At 35.6% G+C, this 15123-nt stretch overlaps 1 protein-coding gene across 4 annotated transcripts in view; it reads right to left on the bottom strand.

Moving 5' to 3' along the window:
- Window positions 1-15123, bottom strand: part of TTC13 (tetratricopeptide repeat domain 13) — a 39530-nt gene that overhangs the window by 780 nt on the left and 23627 nt on the right. The window contains exons 16-22 of one of the 4 annotated variants that reach the window (XM_041424014.1): window positions 11628-11711; window positions 10133-10217; window positions 7792-7901; window positions 6297-6432; window positions 5555-5634; window positions 4324-4402; window positions 2755-2834 (exon numbers count right to left, since the gene is read on the bottom strand). In XM_041424014.1, the coding sequence (XP_041279948.1) occupies window positions 2755-2834; window positions 4324-4402; window positions 5555-5634; window positions 6297-6432; window positions 7792-7901; window positions 10133-10217; window positions 11628-11711 (654 nt within the window). The remainder of the gene's footprint in view (window positions 1-2754; window positions 2835-4323; window positions 4403-5554; window positions 5635-6296; window positions 6433-7791; window positions 7902-10132; window positions 10218-11627; window positions 11712-15123) is intronic. The other 3 variants (XM_041424024.1, XM_041424030.1, XM_041424036.1) reach the window with 3 other exon arrangements.

Raw genomic sequence — 15123 nt, 5'->3', positions numbered from 1 at the left:
TTGTGCCAGAGAAGGTTTAGATCGAATATTAGGAAATATTTCTTCATGGGAAGTGTGAAGACATTGGAATAAGCTGCCCAGGGAAATGGTGCAACCACCATCCCTGGAAGTCATCAAAAGTGTGTGGATGCAGCACTTAGGGACATGGTTTAGTGGTGAACACAATGCTAGATTAGCAGTTGGACTCAATGATCTTAAAGTTGTTTCTCAACCTTAATGATTCAATGATTCTCAGAATCTGTTGTTCACAACAGATGTTTTCATGACTACTCCATCACCATACAGAATAAAAACAACGTCTACAAAGAAGAGCTTTCAAAAGCAGCAGAATTTAAAGAAAAATGTATTGCTTTAAGTCTTCCAGCCTTATTTACCACATCCACTATTATTTGGCTACCACAGATAAATTAGCCACTCAGGCTAATTACCTTCATATTATTACATCAATCCTTTAAGCTGTACTTCTTCAGATTTCTTTTTTTTTTTTTTTCCTCAGCAAAGTCAACTTTAGCATTTTCTCCCCTCTGGCTCATTTTCTCACCTATTATACATCTTTAATTTGACCCAGCAATTTCCTAGGTTCTACTATACCACAAAATGATATTGGTTAAAAATAAATTGTTTTGGCAAGGTTATTTTTAACACAAATTATTTCCCTGATCTGGTTTGACATGGATTCCCATAAGTTTCAACAGTACAGCTGAGGGAGTCAGAAATACCTGGGTAGCACTGAAATGTCTTAAGCTGACTTTACTCCCAAGAAGGAAGTTTCTCTTTGGTAAAGATATGTCTTTAAAAAAACCAAACCAAAACCAGCATGAACAGAGGATTAATAAAGAAGAGTATATAATTGGGAGAATTACAGAAAAAATTGTGGGAACCATAAATATTTTATATTTCCAAGACAAGAATGTCTCAATATTTGTGCAGACTACTTCTAATAAAGTCTACAACTTGCTACACCAGTAGTTTAGAAATGTCTCTCCTTAATGAATACTGAATTTTTCTTATTTACAAGTAAATTTTTAGCCTGAGTTTGACAAAGATATCCTTGAATCATATTAGCCTTCTTCCTTTATGAAGGGATTTTATAGTCCAGTGAAATTCACCAGGCTCAGAACCTCTGATAATAAAGTTAAATAATACACATCAGTGTAGAGATGTCTGGCACAAAGAGCAGCTGCAGAGTTCCACAGTCTCTAGGAACTTGGACCAGACCTCAGGAGGTATGGGATCAAAGATCCTGTTCAAAGCAAGGTTAAATCAGGGTGTCACGGCTTTATCCTGCCAAGTCTAGAAAATCTCCAGGGGTGGAGACTGCACAGCCTCTTTAGGCAGTCTGCTGATGAAAAGATTAGGCCAAGTCTAAACGTTGTTTCAACTCACGCACACGGCTTTTTGTCTTCCCACCAAACACTCACAGGTCCTGCAGAGCTGCTCTTAGATCAAAGCCTGATCTTCTCCAGACTGAACAAGCCCAGTTCTCTCCTGTTAAGGCATGTGCTCCAGACCATTGGCCAAATTGGTGGCTCTCTATCAAATTTGTTCTGGTTTATTATGGTCTTTACTGCAACTGAATGCAGTACTTTAGGTGTGGTCCAAAGTGCTGAGTACCCCCTAAATCTGGTTATCCAAACATCATCTTAATCCATCTAGTTGTCCTTATGTCCAGACTATAATGTGCTATCTTGATATGAGAGTACTGTGGGACCCTTGCTGAAGTGAAAATAAACAATGTTGATTGTTCTCATCATCCCCAAAAGTAATTTTTTTACCACAGAGAACCATCACTGGGTCACAGAATGTTTGGTAAGCTCACATTGCTTGTTTTCTGTGACTTTTTCCTTCATATCAACTGAAATGCTTTCCTAGAGGACTCACTTCATGACTTTCCCAGGGATCAAAATGAGTCTGACCAGCCTATAGTTTCCTGGGTTTCCTTCTGGCCTTCCTGAAGAAGCAGCAACCAAGAATGTCCCCTGATGTGCAAGATTATAGATGACCCTGGTAAGGACCTTGGCCAATTCTCTCAGAACCCTGTAAGTGTCCTGACCCTGACCTGAAGCATCCTTGAACTGGTGTTGTCTTTGGCCTGATTTTTAGATTTTGTATGGGGAATAACAACTAGGAGATAAATCAAATGAACCCAATTCATAATATAAATTCCTTATCAATGTATGCAGTATTAAGTTATAAATTCATATGAAAATCAAAAATTTGAAGCACATTACACTAAAGTCATGCACCTACACTAAGTAATGGAATTCTCCATATTTAAAATGTCTACCTACTTTGAAAACACTTATTCTCCGAATCAAAACAGAACTAAAGGATAAGCAAATTACTTTGGAAATATAGTTTGAAGAGGCCTGTAGGAGTTTTAGAAAAGGGTCAAAAATTTCTCCTTGCTTTGTTCACTCATTGCCAGATATACTAATGATAAACCATAATATAAAAAGACAAATTTGACCCACTGGATAAAATGAAGAAAACATTAACCCAAATAATTTCCTAAGAAGATAATACTCACATAACTGAATGTCTAGACTACTAACTACTCTGTTAGACTAGAAATACACTACTGTCTGTGTAAATGCAAATCTTCTCATCAATTCCTAAACAGTGTTAAAAGATACACTGAATCCTTTACTAAACTCTTAATTTTTAAGTGACATTCCTCAGTACAGGTTTGATTTTTACATATAGTCTTTCATATTTTATTTCCTCATTCCCCATCTGAACAAAAGGATTTACCTTTTTAGATTCATCCAGCTCCTTGCTATTTTGGTAAACGCTTCAGACCCTGGTGCTGTCATGGCTTCAAAATCAACCAACTGAAAATTCAAGAAAACAAAAGAAATATCAAGAAATTACAGAATTTCTAAGTTCTCCAACTTCAGGAAGGGCTTTGAGGGCTTTGCTACCTATGTTCTTGGTAAGACAGGAGTAAGCTTACAAACCAGTCTGTGCCCTCACCACTTTGTCCCTCACCATCCATTTGAAGCATTCAAGACAGGCACTAAAATTCTCAGTGGGGTTTGCACACCCCAACACAACCAATACTGGAAGCTACACTGGCTATGGCTACTGAATGACTTGCCAGGCAACAACAGGACTCTTGGCTACTGTGCACCTTTGACTTCACAGCAGTCTGAAAATGCTTAGCCTTTCTAACAACTCAGGCAAAAAAACAAATTCCAGTTTCATTCCACAATTTCTTCCACGTCATGAAAGCTTTTCTAAAAAACAAGTTTATTTGTATTCAGGCACACTGTTTCAGGAAAAATCCTCAAATGTAAAGATGTCCCCAGTATTCCTGTAAGTCAGAAATCCCACTTAGTAGTAATCCTGAAACTCTGCCTGCATAAAATCAGTCAGCAAAATACTACTCTATCAAGTCCTAAGAAAATACTTAAGAAACCCCACAGAGGTGTTTTACCTTAGCTTGAACTCCCACAGAATGGGGAAGGTACCAGCTTAATGATGTACTGAAAAGAAACTTTCTTGCTGCTCAGCAAATGCTGCTTGCTCTTAAAAGCTACTAGAGTTCATTGCACTCAAAGGAGTACATTGTTTTCAGGGCTGTCTAGAACAAAAGAGAAAATCACCCTTTCTTCAGTTATCCATGCAGGGTATTTTCTTCAACAACTTGGATTCTTACTGGAATTTTACTGATTCTTTTGACAATACATTAAAGAGACAGAGGTGTTCTCACTCCTTTCATGCTGAAAGGGTAATACAGCTAACAATCCCCAACTGTCAAAGAAAAGGAAATCCTTTATTAAACAATGTGGTATAACACTCAAATGGAGTCACTTGAAAACTAGGACTTCGTTTGATTTCAGCAGAGTATAGAGGGGAAGGAGAAATCAAGAGAAGTTGTAAATCCTTTTCTACTAACCAAGCCCTAAAAGCTCTACAATACACTGAGAGTACAGGCAGAAAATTTCTGCTGTGCACCAGAAGAATCACTGATTCTGCCCCAGTATTCTCAGAACTCTTCTCAAAGCAAGCTGAAAAGAGCAGCTCAGCACACTGGAAATGCTTCAGTAACAGATCCGTAATTCCTGTTGGACCAAACTACAATTTGACTAATCCACATTATTGCACATACCATCTCCAAATTCACCAGCTGTCAGAACAGCAATGGAATTTTCAATACTCTCTCAGGCTGCAGGATATCATAGCATGCAGCTGACCCATCTCCAACAAATAAGCATGCAATTTCTGTTCATTCTTACAACTCTTTCCCCACATTTACAAGTATTACTTCCTCCATCAAGACTGAGCTAATGTATTGATATTTGATATTTTGATACTTGCCTTTCCTTTAGGGATTTTTCCTGATACTTCTTTTCCACTTGCCATTAGTGCTCCCATGATCACTGAATAAGCTATCACACTAAAAGAATAAAATTAAAAGCAACAAATGGAGTAGAAGCCTTTCCATAATGCTTTTTAGACTACAAAAGAAATAAAACATAGTATTGTTTCATAGAAGGCTAGTAAAGAATACTGTGCTAGTAACTACTATAATTAGTTATTTTAGAAGAAAATAAACAAGCACAAAACATTTAAAAAGTGAAATCACTGTAACTATCCAACTACACTAGAATGAAGTTATGACCCTATGGAGTTTTACTACTGTTTCTACATAAGTCAGAACCATATTTTCAGACTTTGGAGCACTTAAGACTCCCCAGGGCTGAAAACAAAGCAGACTCATGTTCCCAAGACAATCACCTGTAGCCCAGAAGTGTTTATGAACTCTACTCCAATAGAGCTAGAGGCACTGTAAAGCTGTTCAGCTATTTAATTTTAACTTAATTTTTAACTGTGAATCTCAGACAGAATGTCTCTTAATTTTTATATTCTATAAGATAAATGCCAAATCTGATTACAAAATCCCAAAATCTCAGGGGTTTTTTCATACTGAACTGTATCTAGAAGTAAGATTAAAGATGTTAAGTGCTTAAGTGCTTTGTGGAACAGAGATTCAGAATAGTCTTAGATGTGAGCAGGTTTGCATTAAATTAGAATTCCAATTGAAAAGTTCTGTGATATATGGAAATTTATCCTAGTTTCGTTTGGTAACCTTAACAGTTGCAACAATTTACTAAAATAATATTTTAATGTACTTCATTAAAGTAAGTTATGCCAAAGTATATTTTATCTTAAATACACATTTCAGAAAAATTTCCCAAGTGAAATTACAGTGGTGTAACACAATATGGATTAGAAAACCAAGCATTACAATTTAAAAATAACACTTCTCAATGTATGAGCTGATATTGATAAATATTGAGCTGACACTACTCATCATTTTAAATACACATGAAGCTATGAATAGTTACCATTAGCAATTCCAAACTAGCTCTTAAAACAGTACCAAGTCAGTTCCCATTGTCACAGCAGCACAAAGGAAAAGCTGTGCAGAGCACACAGCTCTATTAAAAATAATATTAATATTCAAAAAGACATTAAGATACTGTAAGGCAAGGACATCATACAGCAGGCATTCAAGGTAACAGACATGATGAATACCAACACTAACCTAGATCCTCTTGAAAGTGGCATTAAATTATAGAAGTAATACACTAGTGACAGGATCAAGTTGCAAACAGCATCTACTTCCTAAGAGAAGAAAAAAGCATGAATTAAAGATAACTTAATAGCCAGGTAATACTTTACAACTGCAAAGTCTTACATTACCACAAGTATTTTTTAAGAACCATTTCAAATGTGAAAATGTCAAATTATGAAACTGAATGCTAATTAACAGAAGTTTAAACAAACTACTTTGTTGTCTCTTTAACATTTAGGTGAAACACAGTTAATCTACACACCTATTAAAAGATAAAAAAGAAAAAGCACAAGCTCAAATGTAGTCAGACTGTCCTAGCACATCAAATCAACACAAACACCATTCTAGTGCTTTTCACGAATTTGTTACTCATCTTATATGTAACTACCATGAGCCAAACTCCAAACAGGACTTACAGGGATGATGACAAAGATGAACACAGACCCATGAGAAAAATAAGAAAAAAACAGAACACACAGTAATACTGACACCTTGCCTGGACACTCTCAAGTACTGCAGGCAAAGCCCAGCAAATTTTAAAGTAACAGATAGAATTATAGCAACTTCTTATGATACTTGTCATAACTGGGTTTAAGTAACTTTATCTCCTATGAACTTTGTCAAAAAGTATTAGAACTGGGACTATTAAACAGTGAGCATAAAAACATAAAAGGCTTTTCCAAGGAATTAGTAATTCCTTGAACAGCCTTACCCCCAGCTCTGCAGATAGAATTAGAATTTTTCCTTTAGCTGTTAGATCCTTATAAAGTGCATCTATTTCTGCATGATACAGCTGTGTTCTCTCTTCTGTCGTCTGAGTTTCTACTGAAAATAGTATGTTCCCCACTCTGTTAAGCAAATGAAAAAGAAAAGGAGGTAAGACATTTTTTGAACAGAACTCGATGCATATCCAGGGTAAACTACAAATCTACCACAGTTACACATCACCTTTTTCTTATTTTCCTTAAGCAGGAGATTATGTGCATTACTTCCCATTTAATTTTAAAAACCAAAAATCACTGAATTAAAGATGCTACATCAGATCCTAAGTTTGAAAGAATATATAAATCTGCCACCTGATCACAGATGAAGTATTTCCATTGAAGAACACCTGACAAGCATTAGTGTTTCACTTAAATTCTGGGTAAAAAATAAAAAATGAAATTTAAAATGAAATTTTAAAATATCTTCACAGACTTTGGATTTTTGTATAGAATGTAGAGTGTAGTTTTCTTAATTTCTAAACTACCAAAACAGGATTGTTTTAGTATAAAGCAGTTACAAACTATGGATCAAAACAGATTGAATGACACTGAACAAAGTTTATCCAGAAGAAAGTTAGGCTATTTACTGACACCAAAATGTTTTCCTCAAAATAGTGAGGCCATATATTTAATGCCCTTTCATCATATATAAGCCTGTGATTTAGAATGTAAAATAAAAAACAAGAGATACATTAACATTTTAGCAGGGAAATTTGGATTCCATGCCACTCATTGAAAGCACACAAATTCTAGGAATAATCGCAATGCATAGAATTTTAACTTTTTTTAATTAAAGTTTTTATTTAATAGTTTGACAGCACTTCTGAGCTTCAGACTTGCTCAATTTTTAGAAAGACAAGGAATCAGAATCCATAAAGTGAGACATTTACTATTTCAGCTAGAGATTGACCCAAAGCCTCCTGATTGTATTCTCATACATTCCGGTACTATTTATATTTTCACTTGCAGATAGAAGGTCTGCAAACATCTCAAACACAAAAAAAGTCAAAATCTCAAATAGAAGACAGTGTCTTCTATTCTTAGATCACAGAAATTTCCATTCCATTCAGGACTTCTCAGTCAACACAAAAGACAAGGTCTCACAAGAAGAAATGCATTTTGATAAGTATAAAGACTGAGGTATTTGATATTTTTCCCCTTTAGGCATTTTATAGTCTAAGCTGAAAAACAAGGTCTCTTTTCACTTTTGTTCTCCATGTTAGAGAATCAACTCAGTTCCATCATTGTTATCCAAATTCCCTTCTTTTTGAAAACACAACAGGAACCAAGCCCTCAAATGAATAAACTTTAACTATTTACAAAAACGCCACTAGTGAAAAACAAAACCCACTTTATGTGAACAGAAATGGCATTTCAGAAAATTTATTGCTAATAGTTCACCATTGCTTAATGTACCATAACCCTTGAAAACAGCAAACATACTTATCTCCTGTTATTGTAATTGTGAATCCATCATATTCTTTGCCTTGATCCTTCAGGCTGGGGACTTTTGTGTTCACAGTGAACCCATCTCTGGTTTTACTATTAAACTGCTTTCAAAATTAAAAAAAAAAAGTAATATTAAAGGTAGCAGAGACAGAGACTGCATACCTACTGCTTTGAAGCACATAAAAGACATGAAGTAGAAATGAATGTGGACAAACTTACAGAACAGAACAAAGTTACTGTCAGTGACATTATTTCATTCATCCTTTATTTCCTTCTGAATGGAAACCATAAATACTGAATGAGGCACAGCGGCATTCAACTTTATAACTAAATAGTGAATAAAATGCACTGTTTATGAAAAGCCACTGTACAAAGCAGTTCAAGTTGTACAGATTCGTCCCCAAACTGCATGTTGATGGTGACCTTTTGGTGCAGCAATGTAAATGGAAAAGTAGGAATTTGAGATCCCACTTTATGTTTACACTAAGAAGTGGCTGCATTAGTCCAAGTGTGACTTCAGAATACAACTCAAAGCAACAGTTGCTTAACTGTGATCCAGTTTCAACTGATGTTTATTCTCATCAGAAGGAAAATATCTCTAGGTTTAAGAATTTTACAAAGCTATATTATCTAAGAGTAACACTGTAGCCAGAGTTGTATAAACCAGGCAGAATTGCATTTAACTAAAGCCAAAAGCCCAGCTTTCCACATACAGCATTCGCCAGCTACCCAAATAACCAAATTAAATCACTATAAGAAAGACATTAATTTCATATAGGCACTAATAAAGACTAGTATGCATTAGTGTTTACTCATGCAGTTATTTATATTAACCTAAAACCTGTGATCCAGGGTGTTTTGTGTATCAAGAGAATCTGCATTTATTTTAAAGGAACAAAAAGTCTCTAATGAGACAGCATTGCACTTTGATACAGTTTGGAATGGGATGCAGGAGACTGGACCAAAACCGGACCAAAACATGCAAGTATGGAAACTGGGAAGAATATTTGCTGCCAGTTGAGACATTTAATTTGCAACAATAATGTACAGTCCACTATGTTGATATATTTTCATAATTTTCTTGTAGTAACCTGTATTTTTTAAAATCCACTGGTAGCATTTTTTCTGGCCTACAATTAAAAAGTAACCAGATTGCGCAACATGTGTGTCAAGAGGGAACACTTAGCTGTCCGTCCACCCCAACATCTACTACCTCTTCAGCGAAAGCTTTTGTTAAGGTTTGGTTTGTATCCATTTGGCTTCATATTCCAAAGGCAAGAACAGGACAGTAATAAAAATAGGACCTCTTAAATTAGGGTGTCTTCAAAGAACATATATTCACAACACATTTTAAAACCCAGAGAAAAACGTAGTGCTTAAACCACACAGCTCCTGCAAAGATAATTGTAGTGCACGAGTGAGCACTAGTACCAAGAACACATCCAAACCCAGACAGTCTGTCAGGAGTAGCAGCAAGGCAGCTTCAGCTCTATGGCAACCCAGCTGCTTTGCTTAGATACAAAATTCCAATGTGGACGCTCTGATTAAAATCCTGTACAATCCTTTAAAAAGACATACTTTGTAACTTTGTTTCCTCAACCCCAAATACTTACACACTACTCACCCTAGATTAATTTGAAGGAAATGGGGGGGGCGGGGAAGGGTTTAACTTTTACTTAAACCCAGCTCAAGCCTTACTACTCAAGTTAAGATAAGAGTATAAATCATTTTGCAGGTCATATATCCAAAGCCCTTCTACAAAGATCACCAGCAGGAGGAATAAAACCTGCAAGTTTCCCACTCCTTTTTTGCAAAGTCTTCCTAAGCTCAAAAATGTTATCCAAGATTTCATTTTAGCTATCAGTCACAAAGAGCAACTATTCCTCCACTTCCCTGTGCCAGCCCCACCACAAACTGAGCTGCATCAATGAACCTAAAAGTAAAAAGAGCTTCCATATTCCTAATCTTACAGGCACATCAATCAATGTTTTTCATTCCTATTGTACAGGAACAGAGTGAGCCCACTATGGCAGATCTGACCACAAACCCTCTTGGGTTGAAAAGGTTGCTTCAAAGAATTACATTTAATGTTTTTGTTCCCCATTATTTTGTTACCAGTTCACAGTTAGGCCAAGGATTGCAAATATACATCACTCATTCTCACATATCAAAGGGAAGGTCCAACCCTATATATCCAGATTTGGAGTAACCTGAGCTAGAATTTCCAGTTACCCATTTTAAGTTTATATACACTGGTTTTATTATGAGGAACTGAATATCACCCAGAACACATTTTATGGTTTTTACCATATATTAAAGTTTTTGTGTGATTTACCTTCATTATTGGAAGAAGATCCTCTACTTTATGTACCTTTTCCAAAGCTTCTCGAACCTCTAGCAGTCCTTTTGGATTATTAGCACTGGAAAAAAATTAAGTATTAAATACAACAGTTGAACACATGTAGCATTTCTGGAAATTCATGTACCTTTAACCTAATCAGCCATAGTGAAGTAAGTTATTGAAAGTTAATTATTTATTTTCTGAAAATTAGTTCCTTTATACTTGTTGACATAATCTTCTATATTTCAAAAAGCAGTTTTTCCTATATCAGTTCTGCTTATTTTTTTCAGCTTCAAACCTCAATTTCAGTACTCAGATTTATCTTATTCTAATCAACTATTCTGTCTTATCTTGCTGTTAGCCACTTTAAAGCATCAGTGTTTGCATGAGTGTGTGTGGGCAGGGGATTCTAGGTAAGGAAAGATGGAAGTAGAAGAGAGCCAAAATTAGAAATATTCTTCATAAAATATATGCATCTGGGTAGCCTCAAAGGCAAGTAAATACTTCAGATGCAGGCACAGCTGGATCATGAAGAAACCTGTTGAATTACTGCTCTAACAATTATTAATTACATTAGACGCGATTTTTTAGAACAGAATTCTTTTAGAAATCACACCACAAATTGGTCTGGTTTAAGGTCAAATGCTACTGGGCTTACTCTGAACAAACTTCCTAGCAACAGATGACAGAATGCCAGTTACTACAGAACTTACATATTTTCAGCAACTATGATAAATTTCTAAAACTTGAACATTTTCAACTGTTACAAGGATTTTCTTTCATTTTTTGATATTTAAGTAGCATAATGAGATTGAGAAACAGAACTCAGTATTTAATAAACGTTACCAGGCCAAAGGAAAATCAGAGGATTTAAAGCAAAAAGAGTTTTTTAGGTTTTTTTTTTTGTTATCAGAATACTGTATTCAGTACAGATACCAACATCAATTTTCATGTTACCTTTAGCCATATTATTTCATTCAAGAGTCTACAAATCTCTTCATCTACCAACCCATCTATGTAACAGATAGTAAAGAGTCTCTGCTCATTTAAAACTACTTGTCAAACACCTGTTTCAATGAAAATTACCCTCCATATCTTCATTTCTCTTTTTTTCGTCACTTCTTAATACATTTATCTCAATAGTCAGAGTAACTGTACTTGATTCTACCAGGAGGAAACCCAACATCTTTAATAAATCATACGCTTAGAAAGAATAGACATCCAATCATGACAGAACCATGGTTACAAATTCAAAACAGATATTAGCTTCTAGGTATACTATAATTCACAGGGGTTTTTTCCTATTAATTTAAGTTTCTTTAAGTGGCAATGAATACAATTTTCAATTTCCAGCAGAAATTAAAACAATTATATATGCTAAGGAAACCAGAACTTATTAACTAAGAAAAAATCTTTCAGACTTTCTGAAATAAATATTTTACAAAATTCAGGTCACTATTACCAGGGGAACAAAAAATTTGTGCTTTACCCATGATAAACAAGGATCCTGTCTTTTATAAAATGAAGAATTTTCTCAAAGTATTCCAGGTACCGCATGTTAATAACCTGTCCCCTACAAAGAAAAGAGAGGGTTTTTTGAAGTCTTGTTTTTCAACCCAACATTCCAGGACACAAATATTACTCATTAATATTTGCAACAATTTTATTCATAGTTGCTCTGTAAATTAAAGGAATAAACCATGTAGGATTTATCTACATGGTGAACTGCCAATCTCCCATTTGAAACAGAGATTACATAGTGGACTTGCTCAAACTCAAACTCATGTATCATTAGAATTGGTGTTCTCTGATAAACTACATTCCATGCATATTTCTCCATTTTTAGTGTGCCTGATTCCAGCAAATCTTATCTATATATTACAGTTATCTATTTGTACAAGATATAATCTTCCCTAGACTGATACAACTCAACTAGAAAAGAATTCTCAATTTGCACATCTAGAGAACCAATACGCCTCAGTTTACATATTTGGCAATATACATGTTCATCTGCTCTGACTGTCCAATATATTTTTCTTTATTCACCTGTGTCCCTCTATATTGAAGTATTTTTGCTTTTAATCCCAACAGTTATGAGTAGTAACTCTAAAACGAAAACATTAAAAAGTGTTGCTTTTTCCCTTGGACTATTTAGTAAAAAAAAAGAATAATCAATATTAAAATGTGGTAGAAACCTGTTAGGATTACAACCACTCTGAGAGGAAAAATTACATACCATTACTGCATTTGTGGAAGTCCTTCCTCTTCTCCCAGTCTACAAAATAAGATTTTATAAAGCAAGCGTTATCGCTCTCTGAGGAAGCAAAACCACTGCCAATCACAGGAAGCCGTGTACACCTAGCATTTTCTTTCCACTTTAAGGGATTTTTGTCAGCTCAAGTCCCTGTCTAATGTCTCACTTGACAGTCTCTCAACTTAGGAGGCCTAGTCTCAGAAAGCCAGTAGAATCAGTCCTCAAAAACTGAACAGAATTAGAACACATACACATATCTGCACATAGGAAAGGGAGACAGGGAAAGTGGAAGGATGAAGACAAATCTAATATACATAACTTGCCCTTGTTGTACGTCCCATCCTTTCCCATCTGTATTAAAAAAATATCTGTACAACAGGCAGTAGCGTGTCATAAGGAAGTGCATTCTCCTTTAAGTGTCTTGGAAAATCCGTCCAAAGCAGACCTATCTTCTATAAGGCCATCTAGAAGCTGTTGTACTAACAAAAACTTTTGGTGGGTGGTCAAAAGGGATTTGTGTTTATTCCCACTCTCTTCTTGTTTAGTAAACACTACCACCAAGAATTCAAAAGTTGCAATGCTCCAGAGCATCTATTTTTTTCGTAAGAACATTAAGCATATCATTAATGTTTAGCTGATCCCAAATCCTTCCTTTGTCTATGAAAACAGCTAAAGCTTTCCAAAACATTTTCTCTACTTTAAATCAAACTTACTGGCTTTGATCATTTAAGCCAGAAAGGAGATAAGCCAAATTCCCTTGGCTTATAGATCCTTGTCTATAGACCAACAAAGAGATGGCTGACACACTTGCATCTTGCGAACATGAAGATCTGAAAGCCTATGCAAAATTGTGAAGTGAAAGATGTTTCTTATGTATCTTTTTAAAAGGTCCCTGAACTGACTCAAACAAAAAAAGGTTTTTGTTTTCTGACATGCTCCAAACATTTTGCCATTTTGGAAAAGAAAAAAAATTTAAGTCTGCAGACACTGAATACTAATGCCTCCATGACAAGACTCATTTGACAGGAATCACTGAACAGTAGTGGACTTCCAATGGAAAGAATTTGAGTAAAGTAAAAGGTTGTGCTAACAGACAAGTAATCCAAGTATTTCTGCCCACAGAAATTCCTGGTGTACAATTCAGATGAAATAAAACCTAGAGACAGCTTGAGCTCAGCATAACTAGATCTTCTACAAATGCTAGAACACCCAACTGCTGTTGCTACACTTCATGTTTGACTGAACAGCTTTTATCTTAACATACATAATAATCATGCAAACTGCTATTTGTCAGCCTAAATCTACTTTATACCTGGCTGTCAGGTAGCCATTCTATTTCAGAAAGAATTCAGCCTTAGTTACACAGCTATGAGAATAACTTTCAAACCATAACCTAACCATAAAACAAAGTTTTATATCTTTATATCTTCCTGGAAGACAGTCAAAAGACCATAAATCCCTCTCAGTTATCAAGAAAAGGGTATTAGCTTTGTGCCCTTCAATCAGCAGCCATTTTACAAGCTGAGTAATGTAAAAAGGAAATTATAAAAATCTGCATAATTCTTTAAGAAGAAATTGTCATTTAGAAATCTGTGAACTAGAACATACTTCAAAACTAAAATGAATTTAAAAGAAAAAACCCCAACCATTACCACTTAATACGTTAATTTATTTTATCCTTCATGTTATGTGAAATAATCAGGATGGAGCCAAAAGCAGAAACAAATCACAACAGAAAGCTGATCAAAGAAAGTGGTTATTACTTAAGGCTGGAGAATGACCAAACCAGAACAGGCTTCCAGAGTCAAAAAGAATGCTATCACCATCCAGTACTAAAGAATGACAACTCTTAAGGCAGTGGTATTTAGGCTGCTTCAAATCTCCTGTTTCTTCAAAAAAGGCAGCAAACCAGTATTTTTCAGAGAACCACTACTTAGCTATCAAACAAGCACAACCAAAATGCTGATGAGATCCCCAAACGGCTGAGCCAAACCAAAAAGGTTAGAACTAGGTTCACTGTGGGCCTACAGTTCTGACGTTCATGAAACTTACTTCAGACTTCTATAAAATGACCAAAACAGCTGTAACAGTATATCTTCAGTTTTACCAGCATTCTCTGATGAAAGGAAAACAAGTATCTTGGCCACTGCAAAACCAGAGTTCCTGACACAGATTCTGTACAAGGACATATTTCCGCACATTAAACGTTCAGTATTAGTTTCAGGACATTAATTTTAAGTGTTGTAACATGAATGCCTTTCTGCCAACACAGATCACCTAAAAGTTAGGCTATTACTCTCCCATTAAGAAATAAAACCATGAAGAAACAGGTGAAGTATGGAATGCCTTTCTGTCTCAAAGTACAGATGGCTGCCATTTCTGCTGCACTGTACATATGATAAGAGAGAAATGCAGCAACAGCAAAGATGGAAACAGCTTGGAGCCCAAATGTAACCCTTGGCTTGAGTGAAGAGAGAAGCCTGAGCACAAGACTGTTCAAAAAGCAGCACATCTTGCAAAGTAAATGATCTGCACTGGAGTTTAATGCTGCATTAACCACTCCAAGAAAAGGAGAGGCTGCTAGGGTCCATTCCACAGACTGGAAGGAAGAGAGAGGACAAATTCTCATTCGCTCTGCATATGAACATCAGAACATCACTATTTTTCTCTGCCTAAAGTAATTCTTGAGAAGGCTTCGTTTCCCTTATTCTCCTTTTCCAGTACAGCTTCT

This window comes from Onychostruthus taczanowskii, unplaced genomic scaffold (genome assembly GCF_017590055.1).
Source record: "Onychostruthus taczanowskii isolate IOZ18803 unplaced genomic scaffold, ASM1759005v1 scaffold111, whole genome shotgun sequence".
Classification (NCBI taxonomy): domain Eukaryota; kingdom Metazoa; phylum Chordata; class Aves; order Passeriformes; family Passeridae; genus Onychostruthus; species Onychostruthus taczanowskii.
Note: the sequence above shows the minus strand (reverse complement) of the source record. Positions and strands in the feature narration are given on the sequence as shown.